The following is a 16,345-nucleotide window of genomic DNA, read 5'->3' as shown; positions in this document are numbered from 1 at the left end:
TTTTGATTTCACAGCTTTTAGGAATTACACTTGCATTGTCTGTGATCCCTTAAATATTATGCCCATGCCTCAGTGTTTGCTTACTCTGAACAACAACTTAATGTATTTACTGCTAGTTTTTGGTCACACCTTCTCATTCAATTCAACAGAAAGGTGTGTCCACATTTTCACTGGAAGGGCAATATTGTTGTAAATAATTCAAAATAATCACATTTCCTTATTTTCTTATCACAGTTGACATAGTTTCTTCCCTACAACTGAGTTCATTTTACACGTATTGCTATTGTTGTTTGTTTTTTTTCCCGTTATGCATATATTCAATGACTATTGAGTTGAATCTAATGTAATTATTAAGTGAATTTCGGCTTTACTGCTGATTGGTCTTCTGTGGCTTTACATTCATTAGTCGACAGATTATTTCTGCTTTCTTTTGATTTTACCGCTTTCAGGAATTACACTTATGGTCTGGATCAATCGCAGCTCGTTTAAACACCTGACATCTACCTACCTACCTACATGACGCTGTTAGTGTTTTTAGTTCCAGTCAACATTTACTTAAAACACTTTCAGTGCCACGTTTTAAAATGTGTCACGCGCCTTAATCCTCCTGCAACCGTCACGCGCAACACACACACATACGCACAAAAAAAGTGTTTCTATATTTAACATGGACAGCATTAAGTTGCAATGTGTGCCACACATAACGACACCGTCATGGTTTCAGCTGTTTATCTCATCACAAGAAGCGTTTTGGTTGCTCAAAAATGACTCTCACGCAAACGGAAATGCAATTAAAGTTAATGCATGAACTTTATATTTGTGTTTCACGCCTCGCAAGTGGCTTATAAGTTATAAGTGACACACATACAGATAAAAACAGCAAACAGAGTGCAGTTATCTTACTAAGCGTTATGGTAGCATTTGTTTTGAACGTTACCATCTTTTTCGGGCTGTCCAGTGAGCTGCAGGTTGCTTGTCTTCTTCTTCTTCTTCTTCTTCTGCTGCTGCTGCTGCTGCTGCTTCTTCTTCTTCTTCTTCTTCTTCTGCTTCTTCGTCTGCTTCTCCTCCTGCTTCTGCTTCTGCTTCTTCTTCTGCTTCTTTTTATTCTGCTTCGACCGTTATCCCCGCTGACGTCTCTGCGCAGAACAGGATCCTCCCGGCGCACCAGGATGAAGTTTTATTGTCATGTCCATATACAGAAGCTGTTAAGTGTCAACAAATCGGGCGGCACCCAAACTGCACATGTCGCTCCTTTTTTTTTATTTAGTAAATGGTATTTACACATTTTCAAGAACACATGCTACAGAATTTCAGACTTACAGCTCCTAAACCATAAAAACAGCTCTTGAGAACAAAAAATGCCTGGTGACTAAGGAAAATGTCATCCAGGCATTGAACACTGAGAAAACATTCAAGTGTTTTTTATGTCTGTTTTTTTTTTTTTTTTTTTTTTTTTTTCACTATTGTTTTTTCTTTATCTATTTAATTTTCAACCATTTCTAAACAAGGCCTCTTAAACTATGCAGTAGTGATTGTGCAGCATATATAATATATTCCTGGTGCTGCTAAAGCTCCCTTTGGTTTGTGCTTCTCTGCAGCTGTGATATTAGCACCCAAACATATGGAAAAGGGCCCTGTTGACAAGGTCTTTGTAATTTATGATCTAATCTTTTCTTTTTCTTTTTTTTTTTATTTAAATTTAATTTAATTTCTTTCTTTATTTTTTTTTTATTTATTTTTTTTTTTACCTGATGTTTTCTACTACTTTCTAATGATGTTGCAGAACCCTCTAATGCAATTTGAATAGAACCTGGTGCTACGAAGCAGTGCAAGTTTCAGAGTCAGACATTTTAATATGCATAGTACAAAAAAGTGTCTATGTTCAACTATGCAATAGCTTGTATTGATTGCTATTTGAATTGCAGAAGTCATCACACAATATATATTCACGTTTGAGTAGCTGTCTAACTTCCAGTGTCTACACTGTCTGGAGCTCATTGGCATAAATGAAACTTTAAAATAATGAAACTAATTTGAAATCCCTGCATGTTGTGGTATCTTGTGTGGCCTTGATGGTCAGAGTGTTTAATTATTTCCTGTGACTCGGTTTTAAAACATTAACCTCAAGCGATGTTCAAGCTAAAGGACACTCACTGGACTCCTCAAATTACACACCAACTGCTTGCTTTACATCAAAGTTGTGGATTATGCACATTTACAAATACGCACACAGCCTAGAGAGCACCATGGCAGCGTAAGATTTAGCAAACAAATTGGTGACCACAGCAACACTACTTTACATTCAATACCACAGTACACTGTACATTAAGGCATGAGGTGTTGCTGATGCAAAACATCAGCGGAAGATGCACTGAGGAATGAAATGCATGTTTATGAACTTCATCAGTCACACCACAAGGCAAGTTATGACAATTCCGACCCTCTTGTTCTTACCCTGTTACACTACACTGCATTTGTGTGAACTGGACATTATCTCAGTGGTAAAGTAAAGCCTTCAGAATTAGGATAAAGCCATCTCTAGAAGAGAGAGAACACTGTTTCTGGAGATGGACTTGTCCATCTCCCGATGTCTGACTGTGTATTCCAAATGATTTGAGCAGTTAAGCTGAAGTACGATGACAGATCCTGTATTTTATTACAAACAGACAATTTAATTGTAATTGAGAATAATTTAAAGCTACTGCTTGGAGCACCGGCACCACCATTCATCCAAATCTTCCATTTTAAATGATGACAAATCACTTTTTACTATTTTACTATTTTGGTGAGCCCTTTTTATGCAGTGTAGTTATTAGGTCAGGAGTTAATAATACATGTAAGAATTGTTTTTTGTCTCTTAATCAGTTCATCCAATTCATCAATCTGAGGCTCTTTGTTGGGCTCTAAAATACATTTCTAGTCATGAACAGTGTGGAAAGGTGTCATATACAAGATTGATATAAGCTGCAAAAGCAAACGCTGCAATTAGAATGTACTCTCTTAATAACAATAGCGTGTCGTATGGATGTACCGTGAATCTTTATAGTGTAATTTATATGAGCATATCTCTACTTTACCTTGCGCTGTAATCCTTTTTTTTTTTTTTTTTTTATTACTATTAGTCAACTGTTTATCTGAACTGCCTGTAATTTGCATGTATACTACAGTATATAGTAGATGTAACTTGAGGTCAGCACAATGAGTATTCAGGTATTTTCAACAACAGTTTGTAGCTGCACAGTAACTAAACACAAGTCAGATAAGTTAAGTCTACGTTCAGCATATGTATTACTCAGTAATACTGTATGAATCCGCTCACTGCCTGCAGTGCACAATATTAGGTAACAGCACATTTAGAGTGGTGCAAGTTACTTGCAGTTCATCTGATATTATTTTTTTTATGATTTATAATACTTCCCATCTTCACTGAGCACCAAGTCTACAAATCCAAATAATGCTGCAGCCCGTCCTACAATCAATACAACAGTTAATGACAATCTTAAACATATACTGTAAGGTATGTAAAACAAATCAACAAAAATGATCTAAACCTCATCACAACTCTCTTAGAAACCTTTAAAAGGTCTTGTTTAAGCACCCTCACCAGGTCCTTTTTGAAAATGCAGTGCGTCACGACGCCACACTGTCTCTAGTGCCATTTGCCACGATGCTTCCACCGGAGGTTCTTGTGTGTCTCTCTGTGGAGAAGAGTCCAGAAAGTGCCCGAGGTGTGTAGAAGAGTGTTGATGACTTCACCCAAGCACAAGGAAGTCTCCTTCATGTAAAAGTCTTACATAGCCAACTGCAGACAGTCAGGAGACACCCTCTGAGAAACAAAAGCAGATCTCTAAAGGCCAGATTACCACCAGTGGTTGATGCGTTACAGTCCAAGAGGGATGGCAATGTCCATGTGGTCGCTTCAGATCTGGATGCACTGCTGCTGATTCCGAGATATATTATGTGTTGCTTTCCGAGATGACAGTGGTCAAGAAGAATCATTCAAACGCAAAACTGAATCATAGAGTCGGGGGAAACGTGTGGTGACAAGCCTCATCAAGCATCTCATAGGAAAATATTAACAATCCAGTTTGGTTTTGCTGGCATTTTACAGAAAATACAGATGTTTTCCTTGATTTGGGATCTCCTGTGTCTCAGGAAACTGAATGCATTCATGTAAACTTAAGCCCTTTTTTGACAAGAGGCCTCAAATCACAAGATCACAATATATAAATACTGAGTGTGTCCGATCACTTTTAGCTGTGCAAGCTGTACACAAACATTCAAACACAGAATGACTGTACAGAAAATTAGCAGGAGTAGAAGTTGCCAGAATTTTTTTTTTAATTTATGCATAAGTGGTATTTATGGTTAGAATGTATGACTCCAGTAACTAATTGTGTGCAGGCCATGCTATTGTTACATCCTGTTGTTGAGATCATACTGTACACATGGTTTAGTAGATTGTACAAACACTTAAGGGCAAAGTGTTATATCTCTGAGACTTAAGTTCTGTGTTTAATTGCTGGTTGTTGCAGCTGATAAGCAGCACTTGGTTATTATCAGTTCAAGTTGACTGATGACAATTATGACCAGAGGTGGAAAGTTCTGTACCAGCAGAGTTGTATTTTTTCAACTTAAAACTCAGGTGGTCCAAATGACTTCATATTTGCGCCTGTGCCATTTGTTAGCCAGTCACTGAGATCTGAGTCGTATGTATACCAAGCTGAAAATCTAAAGAGCAAAACTCATTACTTTAAACGACAGACTGAGCCGAACAAGTAAACCTAGAGAGGTGTTTGACTGCAGAGGCAAACAATCAGGAGAAGAAACTGTGTGCCTGAATAATTGGGGTGTACCTAGCCAGCAGTACCTGTCTTCTATAGTACCTTTTACAGCTCGCATCTACACTGACCCACTCTGGAGTGGACCTCCCCTTACCACTTGGTCAGATGACAGCAGATGAACCAGAAGATGGAGAGTTCGAATTAGGGGATGAAGGAAGGTTCCAGAAAAGCCACTTGCGTTTACACTGGCGTCTCTGGTACAGGTAGTCCTCCTTGTCACGCTCCTTGCGTGCTCTTTGGTAGTGGTCATCCTCTTTCAGGTACCACACAGGTGGCCAGCGATGTTTCTCAAAGTATTCTTGGTTCTCTGTGAATAAACATTTTCAGAATTTTGAAAGATGCCATGTGCGAACCAAACTGTATGATTGTCTATTTACATTATTGGTAAAACCAGTGCAGTTTAGCCATGAACCAATAATTTGAGTAAGTGTGACTATTTCAATGTAGGAGGGAATGAGTTTTCTGACGTTAATCTCCTTTTAACTCATATAACGCCAAAGCATTTTTGTTTTGTGTTGTGTTGTTTTTTGCATTGAGTACAGATAAGAGGATGTTAAAAGTTGTACTAGCACGTATCACAGCTATGGTACCTGTGGACTTGGCCTTCATGTCTCTGGGAAACTTGCGACACACACTGTTGTAGTTAGTGCAGATGTGGTGAAGACACCAACCAGTGAGCTGCTGAGCACCGTGGAACTGCAAACACAAAAATCATGCTGTCATTTTTCTGTGTGGTATCATTACTTGAAAAACTGTGCAAACTATGTGCATTTAATTTGACATTCAGAAAGTCACGTTTGTGACCAGTTTTAGCACTGGCACTAGCGCTAACAATGGAATACTAATTTTAATCTGCAGGAAATAGCACAACAATGGTGGAAACAAAAGTGAAAATGACAAAGCAGAACTGCAACTGAGAAAATCGCTACTGGATACAGGACCGGAGTCATGTTAACAACGATGCCACAACAAGGAGAGCTCCACTGTAGATGGTGGCTAAGGATTTTTGTATCTCACTTAATAAATTAAAAATTAATCAGATTGCTGTAAAATGAACATGTGGTCTTTTCCTGGTTTGTAATCTGGCCTTGTATATGAGGCACATGAGCCGGAGCTCAGGGGAAAATAACACACGAAGCACATCTGTGTCTGAGTAATTGGATAAACCTAAGTGCTGAAAGCAACATAGCTCATTGCAGGCTAAAAAAAAAAAATGTTTCTTTGGCCCCATCTGCTGGGTGGAAAGATTATTTCAGCCTCCAAGTCACCCCTCATTAGGCCAAAGCATTAAATAAGTTCTTGTAAGTCAAATTACCTGGGCCATGTCCAAGTACACGAGCACATCTCCATCAATGTCAGCCCCCATCATGGCTGCCTCCGTGAATACTGTCACTGTGTAGAGCTCTGAAAGAAACATAAAAAGCTCACTGACATGGAAATACACACAGTGACTTTGTGTAATACAATCCTGCAGTTTACAGGGTAATAACTACATCAAATGTAATACCCGTAAGTGCAACCAAGTGCGGGAGGCAAAGGCGATTGGCAAGAACAATAAGCTCCATTGCATCCAGGTCAGGCCGAGAACAAAACCGCCCCGTGTAGAGATATTCTAGCACGGCCCTCATGCAGCTGCGAGTTGTGTTGGGAAACAGCACCTGAGAAACAGGAACATATGACACAGACATGACTTAGGAGCTTGGGGCATTTGCTGGTTTGGATAAAAAGAAGAAGAAGAAGAAAGGTCAGAAATAATAATAATAATAATAAAAAAGTCTGTTCTTTTCTTTTCTCATTTTCTTTTTTTTTTTAAGTTCTCTTTACCATCAGCAGAAACAAAATATAAAAGCACCTTTTGTCTCGAACTGTCTCTGAGCTGATAACATTTCTAAAAATAGCTTTGCAGAGCCACGTGATTTTGGACCTGACAGTTTTTAAATGCTCCTCGTATTGGCAGAAGTGTTTCTTCTACTACATGATATTCAGTAACATTTTCTTTCAAAGTAGAAAATCAAAGTAATAGAGCCAAGAGAGCGATATGTTTGGATCACAAAGCCAGCTTAGTTGTAGTGAAACAGATTTGCAATCCTCTAATTAAATTACACGTTGTAGACAAACCAATAACCCACTGGTGCTCTATTTTGGTCAGTGCATACAGTATATTGATCTTTGCTACACTGGTGTGTTTTGTGTAATTGTATTTAAATTTTAAATGATTTCCAGTGTAATGAAGCCGGAAATGTTGAATGTTTTATTCAGTAGGTACTACTGACTTTAGCCTGTATTTGATTTACCTCTTTAGTGCAGCTCTCCACAAAAGGCCCACCAAACATAGCTGCCATCCAGTCACAACTAGAGATGAGGAGAGGCTTGTGCGCCATGATCGTCCCATCATCTAGCTTGAATACTACATCTGCAACGCATAATAAGACGCTGACAACACCTCACATGTACAACCACATATTTCAGACAGGACACGTGAACACTCATGGTTAACTGTTTTTTTTTTTTTTACTCACCAGAAAATGTGCCCTTGGCCAAGCACTCTTTGACTCGGTTCGTACGCCGTACATGGAAGGCTTTGGTGATTTCTTGGTTCATGAAGGCTTCGTTGTTAAGTATGTTTGCCACCATCATACGCAGGTCAAAGACCTCCAGCAGCTCAGCAATGTGTGCAATGTGCATTAGCTCCTTCTCATTCTCGTCTAACTGTCCGGTATACAGGTAGCGTAGCACTGCCCGAAAAGGACCAAGCTGCATGGACTGGTCCATGTGCACTACAGTCATGGGCCTGGGATTGTAAGTTAGAGGGTCGTCTACCAGCTCCTCCTGGATGCTGACAAAGGCTCGGCTCCACGAGGAGAGCAGTCTACCCCGACGCGCCCCCTCAGAGTCTTTTAAGGTTCCGTCACTTGTGCAGGCCCTCAGGTTGGCCCTGTCTCCATCGTCGTTGCTCTCGCAAACATCAAAACTAGCAGCACGCATCAGCAGCTCTCTGCCAGAGAGAGGACCACGAGTGGGCCTTTCAGTCTCCTCGTGTTGCGTGTCCATGATGAAGAGGTCGTAGAACTTTGAAGAAGATGTCGCCAAGTATATCTTGTGCGCAAAGATTTTCTGTCGCTCCTGCAGGACCAGGATGACATCAGCACAGTGTGGGTCTTCCAGGAGGCCGACTGGATGCTCCTCTGTGGTGGTTGGGGGAGGAGGCACAGTGATAATAGGTGGGGGAGGCTTCGGTGGCAGGAAGGGCGCCTGAAGGAGAGGCCGCTGAACATTTCTGAGGTGAGATTTCCAAAACTGCAGGTGGCGGCGGGAAATGAGTGCGGCTCGGATAGCATTATCAAAGACGTCCTTGACTCCAAACTGAGCAACAACACTGGTTTCATAATATGGCACTCCCAACTCTTTGGCCACCTCTCGGCCTCTCTCAGGAGGTAGAATCTCATTTGATTTGATAGGTCTGAAAAACAAGGAAATATATCAATTAGAAAAGAATCAAGGAATCAAGAGTAGAAATCTTTCTCTGCATAAAACTTTGAACACCGTGTGGACATAGACATTACATACAACTCCCAGTACCTAGCTAGAGGCCTCCTTGCCCTGTTCACTGCTTCCAGGTCTGCATAGCGCAGGTCCAGCTGACATCCTACCAAGATGACAGGAGCACGGGGGCAGAAGTGCTTGATCTCAGGGTACCACATGGTCTTCACATGGTACAGAGAGTTGGGATTAGCGATTGAGAAGCATAGTACCACAACATCAGACCTGAAGGGAAGCCACAGGGGAAACTGTCTTTACTAAGACAGCAGCAGAGAAAGTACCAGATCAGCACTGAGCATTTGATGCTGTCTCACCTGCCGTATGCAAAGCGCCGGTCCTTATGATGGTCTCCAAAAGTATCCCAGAGCCGAAGGGACACGCTGACATCGTCTACTACATCCCTGGAGCGCTCTAATACCTAATAAGAGATATTTGGGATAGTTAACCGCCAGTTTCTGAAAATCAATTCAATTATTTGAATTATATAGGTCAAAATGATACAATTTAAAAAAAAAAGCAGGTATATGCATGTATAGTACTAACCTCTTGGCATACTCTGTATTGGTCAATTGCCCAGACCGTGGGCACATGTGTAGCGAGTAATTGGTACTGAGTAAGGGTGGCGTTGCAGGCTCGGGCGCAGATAAGGCGCGTCTTTCCGACCGCATTGTCTCCTACCACAACACACTTGATAGTTTCAACGTTTGGCCTCTCATAGTCCATATCAGTATCTGTCAACGGGGACCTGCCAAAACACAAAGATGCACATACAGCTGCGTCAGCACTGGGAATCTTACACTACAGTCCCGGACACAACAAGGCCACAGGTTAATCCAGACACTGACTAGCCCCCATCTGCACTGCTCATTCTGCCTGCAGAGCTATCAATGGACGGCCTCGTGACTTCCCTGTGCCCATTCACAACTTCTCTGTACTCTCTGTTCCTGTGATAGAAAAAAAAAATAAAGTGACAAGCGAAAACAGGAACCTAAGACTTCACATCAGAGCAGCACTGAGAATGTTTATCTGCCGTGTGTTTAAAAGGGCTCTGCAAGCCAAAATGCCCTTCATTGTTTCTTTACAAACCAGGCCTAGCAGGCTTTCTTTGAAGCTTACGTCATCACCGCCCCATTACACTGCAATCAATGCAAGGTATGTGACATACATATTCATGCACGTTCAGTAAAGGAAATGGAAGGAATGGGTAAAGAGACTATTTCTGTATCTTGAAAGTGGTTGATGGCTAACAGTGAAGGTAGCCAGACTGGTTTCCAAGGGAACTGTAGCCTGTGCTTGTGTCAGGTAATGCTCTGAACTGATAAAGAGTGCTGTATCCAACTGACACTATAATATACAATACAAAATAACAAGGCGGTAAAATGCCAAGCTCAGCCTCATTTTAGTTCTAACCTCCGGAGGTCAAACTGTGTGCAGTGAATGTCCCAAACTTTGGTTTCGCTTCCAGATCAAGATACCAGACGACCATCCGAGTTTCGCCCCACCTTCCTCCTTGAAATCGGTGTCATAGTCATTCATATTTTGACTCTCAGACAGGCTGTGGTGATTTTCTTAAGAATGAGGTCAACTAGTATTTCTGCACATGATGGACCTCAAGTTGCCCAATATGAAGAAAATATGCTAAAGCATACAACACTTCAATCAAAGGACAGGGATGGTATTATCAGAAAACTCTTACAGCCAGAATTGAGATATTAGGCTACTATCGCGGGTTACTACGATTTTTTTGTTTTTTTGTTTTTTTCCAGTCACTTGCAGCCATTCATAAAAATCAGCTTTTCATTGACTGCACGACCTGCATCCCTATAGGCTCATCCCTCTTAAGCCATAAACGACAGTGACCTTAGACTGGGCCTATATAACAGCAAAGAGATACAACGCCTTTAATATTGCTCATTCATGTGCCCTTTCCTGTCAAAGATTACGCCGCGCAATTCCCGAATTAATTCATCCGATTTTTAAAAAAAAATTATCTTAAATACATGGGCATTGAATACGAATGCAGCCGCGTTTATCAGCCATAGCAGAAATGATAAAATAGTGCATATCCTACCAGAAGGACCGAACAGTCCCTCCACCACCGAGACACTAGTCATGAGGCTCTGCTGCATTACGCGTTATGTAACGCCCCGTCACTGACTCCTGAGCCTGTTTATCTGGCTCAGACTGTAACGTAAAAAACGGCGACAAGCTGTAATACCCGGGCCGAATCCTCCGTGATGAATGTAGCCAGCCCTCCTTACCGCAACATAAGGAAGTGCTGCATCGAGTTGGTCGACGAACGAGATACGAAGCATGCGGGCTCCATCGGATGCAGCTCGCACCTGACGGCGGCTCGTATTTAACTTCATCTTCAAGGCGAGGTGTGCGAGGCTTGAGAATAGCCGGCCGAGCGCAGATGTTCCCGTTAAGAGTCCTCCGGATCAGCGATACGACGAGTCCGGTTGCATTGCCGGAAAAGCGCTGATCTGAAGCCTGTTTGCAGAGCTGCAGCCCTGACCGTCATGGAGCCACCTCCACTTACTGGAAAGGCCTCGTAGCTAATAATAGGCAGGCGTACAGGCGGAAAAAAACCCCATTCATTACAAAACACTGATCCACTTTAAAGTCGCACAAATCTCATTCCGCAGCTCATAAGAAACCCTATGGAGTCTGGCGCTAACATGCTTTAACCTCTACCTTGAAATAAGTCTGCAGTGCATCGTTTAAAAACCGTTTTTTTATGTGAATGTGACTAATATACACCCCCTCCCATTCAGAGCTAAATACAGTGGACACATCTGCATTAATAATCAGCTACCTTTGCCTACTGGTAGTATTGTGAGTGTAGTAGTGGCTTTACTACACTTCAGCTGGGACAGGTGGGGCCTTCCTGGAGAAATTAACTTGAAATTAAAGCTGATCAGGAATAACATTATGACCACTGACAGGAGAAGTAAATAACATAGTCAATACTGCGACAGGACAATGTTCTGTTATGAAACTTTTGGACCTGGCACCTGACATGCAGAACCCACCTAGACCAGATCAGGCAACCACACCCTCATAGCAATGACACATGGGAGCAGTCATCACACAGGCATACGCACACAAAACAGTTTAGGAACAAACAACAAAGAAACAAACATGAAACACAGCACAAGGTTTTGACCTAGCGTCCAAATTCACCGGACCCCAAACTGATCGAGTATCTGTGGGATGTACTGGAACAAGCCTGATCCAGAGAGACCCCTCCTCTTAACCCATAGGACCCAAAGACCCCCACTGACAACATCCTGCTTCCCTGGTGCCAGATATCACAGGATAGAAGGACCATGTCCATTCTCTGATGAGTCACAACTATTCTGGAGGCACAAGGGAGACCAGGACACAATATCAGGCAGGTGGTCATAATGTTATGCCTGATCAGTGTATAGTCCATACATAGGCTGCACACTTGCACACACATGGGTTTCATAGAGGACAGGACCTTGGGTGACTGGCTCACAAATAATAAAACTGCCTATCTGGATGTCTCAATCATTTAAGAGCAGTGTAAAAGTTATATACGTCCAAATCACCTGATCACTGGACACTGCACTTGTACAAGTCTCCCTATTACGTGATCTATTACATCCAACACTACTGCTGCATTAAACTGACATCTCTGGCTTTGCAAAAGTAAATTCTTAACAGTAAAAAGTGCATTCGCTCCACCTGAAAAGAACATAGTTGGTGCCGCATTATAATTTTAGAGTTAGAATTACTATGTTTAATTCACATTTATTAACACACATCAGTCAATATCAAAGACAAGTTAGATCACTGACTTGTTTTTCACAACACAAACAGCAACAACTTTTGTTGTTAGCAGTAGCTAGTGTTTAGTATTGCAAGGCAATGTACTCTCTAGTGCAATAAGTAAAACTCTACTTACCACTCACAGGTGCTGACAGCCATCGTGCACAGATGCTGGAAGGCCTGTCAAGAGAAGATATTAACTGACAGAGACACAGCATTGGTTTCCTCTCCCTTTGGATGCACTGAGCCTGTTCTCAGACTCAGACACAGCAGTTTAGAAAAGCCTAAAGATCTACGACACACCACAATCTCAAGAGTTAGTTAATCTTGCTCCTTCGTCGGTCTGTGCTGCCCACCTCTACGTCATTTAAATTACTAACAATGCAGGGCAGTGTTTGTACATCTTAACTCTGCTCCAGCACCAATGGGATCACATTACAGGTGACCTTTACACTTTCATAAACCTTTAAAGCCAAAGCTGAACTGTGGCTGTTGTGAAAGAAACGTCTCAGCTTGTTGAGCTGATTGGAACAAAGATCATGTTGTGCCGCTTCAGCGGATTTATAACCCTGTGCATTTCTGTTTTATTCGCCCTAATTCCCAATTGACTACTAAAAATTATCATCAGGAAATGAACTTTTGGTGGTGTTCTGGAGCAATGAATGGCTGTGACCTCAAGCAGTGATTTATTTGTTGTGTTCAGTTTATAGAACATGCAGTAGGCAAATCTATTTTACTCCTGCAGTGTTCAGTCTGCCCCACCAGATGGCGCTGACAGTCTAAATTTCCTCATTTCCTTCCTTCTGTTTAGGTCACAAATCATACACAACACATATGCTTTAAAAAAATATTTTGTTTAAGCCAGTAGTCAGTCACTTACTACCAAGAAAAGAGAACAAGCCAAATGTTCTTGGACATGGATACACATTTTTAGGTTTAATCATTAATCTGCTTTTCATTGAATTAGGCTCCTTTTTTTGTAACGGCAGAGTTTTATTAAATGCAACTCTGCCTCCTCAAAAGAACATATTTTTATATGCTTTCCAGAAAACCTGAAAAAGTGCAGTGTTTACATGCACACACATATCTCACCTTCGTATTACTCATTTTGGATGCTTGTGGAACAGTAAAAATGATAATTGTAAATCGTGCTTCGGAATGATTTACAAAGCTGAGCTAGATATTGATTTGCTGTCCTTTACTTGGGATTTAGCAAGACTGGAAGTCAGGGTTACATGTTGTGTAAGCAAGTTGACAACAACTTTGAAGTGCCAGAGTCCAGTCCAGTGGTGTGCAGGTCATTGCTTTCTTTGGTTTTGTGTCGTCTTCGCCATGGCTTCTGCAGAAAGACAATCCAAAGCTCCTTTCTCACTGGACTCCTACCATGTCTCTGAAGACTTTGGCTTCATCCTGCCTGAGCCACTGGTAGGTGGGAACCTTGTCTAGATGTTTTTTTTATTATTATTAATGCTTCAGCTGCGGTGAAATAACAATGTATGAGCGCTATTCAAAACTTAGAAAATATGCTGCCTGTCTAAAGCACTTAGAAATTCCCAGTGATACAGTTCATTATATCGAGAGACACAAAAAAGGGTTATAAGACTGAATTTGCAGCTGCTGGTATTGACTGAGAGCAGTCCAATGAGTGAAGCTGAAGTTTGGTATGTTTGTGTTTGTTTTGTGCATTAAACTTGTTGGCTGCATCTTCACATGTGTGTGCACTGCTGAGCTTTATTTTAATTTTGCATATCTTTTTTTTTTTTTCCCCCATTCCCATTTTTCTCATTCGAAGGAAGAGCTTCCACCTTACTACCAGCCATGGATGGATATTGCCCTGCGAATCCCGGAGCTTGTGGACTCGCACGAGTTGCGTTCCCACATTAACAAGGTACAGGGGTCGGGGGGTGACGAGCGTTCACTGTGTGTATTGGAGCCATGGCTCAGAGCTGTCGTTCTGTCCAGATGCCACTGCTGAGCAGCAAGTTTCTGCAGAAACACAGGGAGTTACGGTTGGCACACCTGGCCCTCGGCATGATGACAATGGGCTATGTCTGGCAGGAAGGAGAGGGCGACACAGTTGAGGTAGCTCTGTATCTGTCTGTCATCTGTTCTTTTGCTCCCTCTTTCCGCTGCCATTAACCCTACAACATACATTTTCCATTCATGACTTTCTATTTTTAAATTCCTCTCTTAAGAAGCTGCCACGTAACCTGGCTGTTCCATACTGGGAGGTATCACAGTGCTTAGGACTTCCCCCAATTCTCACCCATGCGGATGCAGTTTTGGCAAACTGGAGGAAGAAAGATCCAGAAGGGTAATGCATCTCCTACATGTAGTCTGATTACACCCCATATTCATGTCAGGTATAAATCTGCCTTATTTCTTTCTCTGTGTTTATCTTTATATATGCTGTGCCAGGCCATTTGACATGGAGTGAGTACATTTGTATTTTAAAGTCGCACTTCTACTCACAATGCACCGTCACACTGTAAAGTACGCAAAGTTTATCGGCTCACCTGGATCAAACAGGAACCTGGAGATGCTGGTCAGCCTCCCGGGTGGAGACAGCGTCCGAGGCTTCTTCATGGTCACTCTGCTGGTGGAGGTGGCAGCAGTTCCTGCACTGAGGGTGAAGATGCATTAAAAGTAAAAAAAGACACTTGAAGGAGATCATTTGAAGATATTTCAGCCAAAGCCATTGTGCACCTGTGTTGCAGAGCATTCCCACTGTGATCAACGGTGTGAGGTGTGGTGACACTGAAGCTGTTACCAGAGCCCTCGAGGACATCAGCCAGTCCATACAGGACATGACAGATGCACTCAAGTTAATGCACGGTACAGTGACCCAGAGACGACATAATGTCAATGCATTCATTTTTTTTTTTTATCATGTTAAAAATTTTCTGATGTTGTTTTGCTTAAGATTACGTGGAACCTTCAGTCTTCTATGGCATTATGAGGATCTACCTGTCTGGGTACAAAGTTATTTGCTTTTATTGAGTTACTATTTGCACAGTGAAACAGGATTTTAAAATATGTGCGTGCACACATGTCTAAAATCATTGTTGCATAGATGGAAAGACAATCCCTCAATGCCAAACGGGTTGGTTTATGAAGGGGTCCAGACTGAACCCATGGAGTTTTCAGGAGGGACTGCTGCACAAAGCAGTCTGCTGCACTGCTTCGATGAACTTCTGAGAGTCAAACACGAAGCCAAAAGCGGTGAGACTGAAGCTAATTTGTCTTTCAAACATCTTATTTATTTAAAAAATGTTGGAGACGAATGGGAAGGATTCTCTGTGACGCCTTTTTTCAGGTTCCTTCCTCACCCGTATGAGGGACTACATGCCTCCTGCCCACAAGAAACTGATCGAGGACATTTCTTCGCAACTCTCCCTAAGGAGTTTTGTCCAGGAGCAGGCCAGTGAGCGACTAAACCAGGCCTTCCACCTCTGCGTCACAAAACTGTTGGCTCTGCGAAGCTACCACATCAACGTCGTCAGCCGCTTCATCACCGTGCCCGCTGCCCGTGCCCGGCAACTCCGCGAAAAGAACCAAGACTCGAACGGGGAGACGATCAGCAGAGCACCAGCAGCCCTGGAGGAGAGGGGCACGGGCGGCTCTGGCATCATGAGCTTCCTAAAAACTGTGAGGGACCAAACAAAAGAGGCCCTCTTGCCCAAGACGAGCAGAGACATAAAACATCACAGCTGATGTGAACTGTCATGCTTGAGGTTACACAGCAAAGTACATGAAGAATCGCACACAAAACTGCCAGTAAATCAGCTCTGATCTCTTTACCCACTGGTTTTTGTGTCCATTAAAAGGATGAAATTTGGCATCACGAGCGTGCAAGGCCTCTCTGTTGCTTGTCTCACATGTAGCTTTGTTGTGTCCATAAACAAACATCAGTTTAGGACATGAGTGATACCCATATTTCAGTGCAAACCATAATGCAAACCAATGCTTTTACTTTCAGTTACATGCAACCACTAATTCCTCCTTTAATCTGAACTAGAATGCAAAAACTTCACCCGACATCTGTTCCAAACCCACACATGGAGAGGACATTTGGACATAAAATAGCTGAAATCATCACCAAACGACCTTAGTGATATATTTTAGAAAGAAGAAGTAAGGTTTGTCTACTACAGCTTATCCGA

At 42.1% G+C, this 16,345-nt stretch overlaps 3 protein-coding genes across 5 annotated transcripts in view; 1 reads left to right on the top strand and 2 right to left on the bottom strand.

The window, feature by feature from the left end:
• The window catches only part of LOC125011927 (phosphatidylethanolamine-binding protein 4), a 51,869-nt gene extending 50,767 nt beyond the window's left edge, over positions 1-1,102 (bottom strand). The window contains exon 1 of the mRNA XM_047591448.1: positions 938-1,102. Coding sequence (XP_047447404.1) covers positions 938-940 — 3 coding nt within the window. The 5' untranslated portion in view covers positions 941-1,102. The remainder of the gene's footprint in view (positions 1-937) is intronic.
• A 141-nt stretch (positions 1,103-1,243) lies between these two features.
• On the bottom strand, positions 1,244-12,565 carry LOC125011924 (rho-related BTB domain-containing protein 2-like). 3 transcript variants are annotated; one of them, XM_047591445.1, is made up of 10 exons: positions 12,319-12,565; positions 8,928-9,129; positions 8,699-8,802; positions 8,424-8,609; positions 7,364-8,304; positions 7,139-7,257; positions 6,352-6,502; positions 6,160-6,248; positions 5,435-5,540; positions 1,244-5,151 (listed from the first exon to the last, which is right to left on the bottom strand). In XM_047591445.1, exons 1-10 carry the CDS (start codon positions 12,339-12,341, stop codon positions 4,946-4,948), a joined length of 2,127 nt encoding a protein of 708 aa, XP_047447401.1. In that variant the 5' UTR covers positions 12,342-12,565; the 3' UTR covers positions 1,244-4,945. The 3 variants fall into 3 exon arrangements, with proteins under 3 accessions (XP_047447401.1, XP_047447400.1, XP_047447402.1); XM_047591444.1 differs by lacking the exon at positions 12,319-12,565 and adding an exon at positions 10,646-11,128; XM_047591446.1 differs by lacking the exon at positions 12,319-12,565 and adding an exon at positions 10,456-10,613.
• An 872-nt stretch (positions 12,566-13,437) lies between these two features.
• On the top strand, positions 13,438-16,021 carry ido1 (indoleamine 2,3-dioxygenase 1). The gene is made up of 10 exons (XM_047591447.1): positions 13,438-13,607; positions 13,975-14,070; positions 14,145-14,264; positions 14,378-14,496; positions 14,601-14,615; positions 14,712-14,811; positions 14,900-15,017; positions 15,106-15,157; positions 15,256-15,404; positions 15,499-16,021. The coding sequence occupies exons 1-10, from the start codon at positions 13,515-13,517 to the stop codon at positions 15,894-15,896; spliced, it is 1,260 nt and encodes a 419-aa protein (XP_047447403.1). The 5' UTR covers positions 13,438-13,514; the 3' UTR covers positions 15,897-16,021.
• Positions 16,022-16,345: the final 324 nt, after the last annotated feature.

The sequence above is a fragment of the Mugil cephalus genome, chromosome 8 (genome assembly GCF_022458985.1).
Source record: "Mugil cephalus isolate CIBA_MC_2020 chromosome 8, CIBA_Mcephalus_1.1, whole genome shotgun sequence".
Lineage (NCBI taxonomy): Eukaryota > Metazoa > Chordata > Actinopteri > Mugiliformes > Mugilidae > Mugil > Mugil cephalus.
The sequence above is the reverse complement of the archived record's forward strand: the minus strand, read 5'-3'. Positions and strand labels throughout refer to the sequence as shown.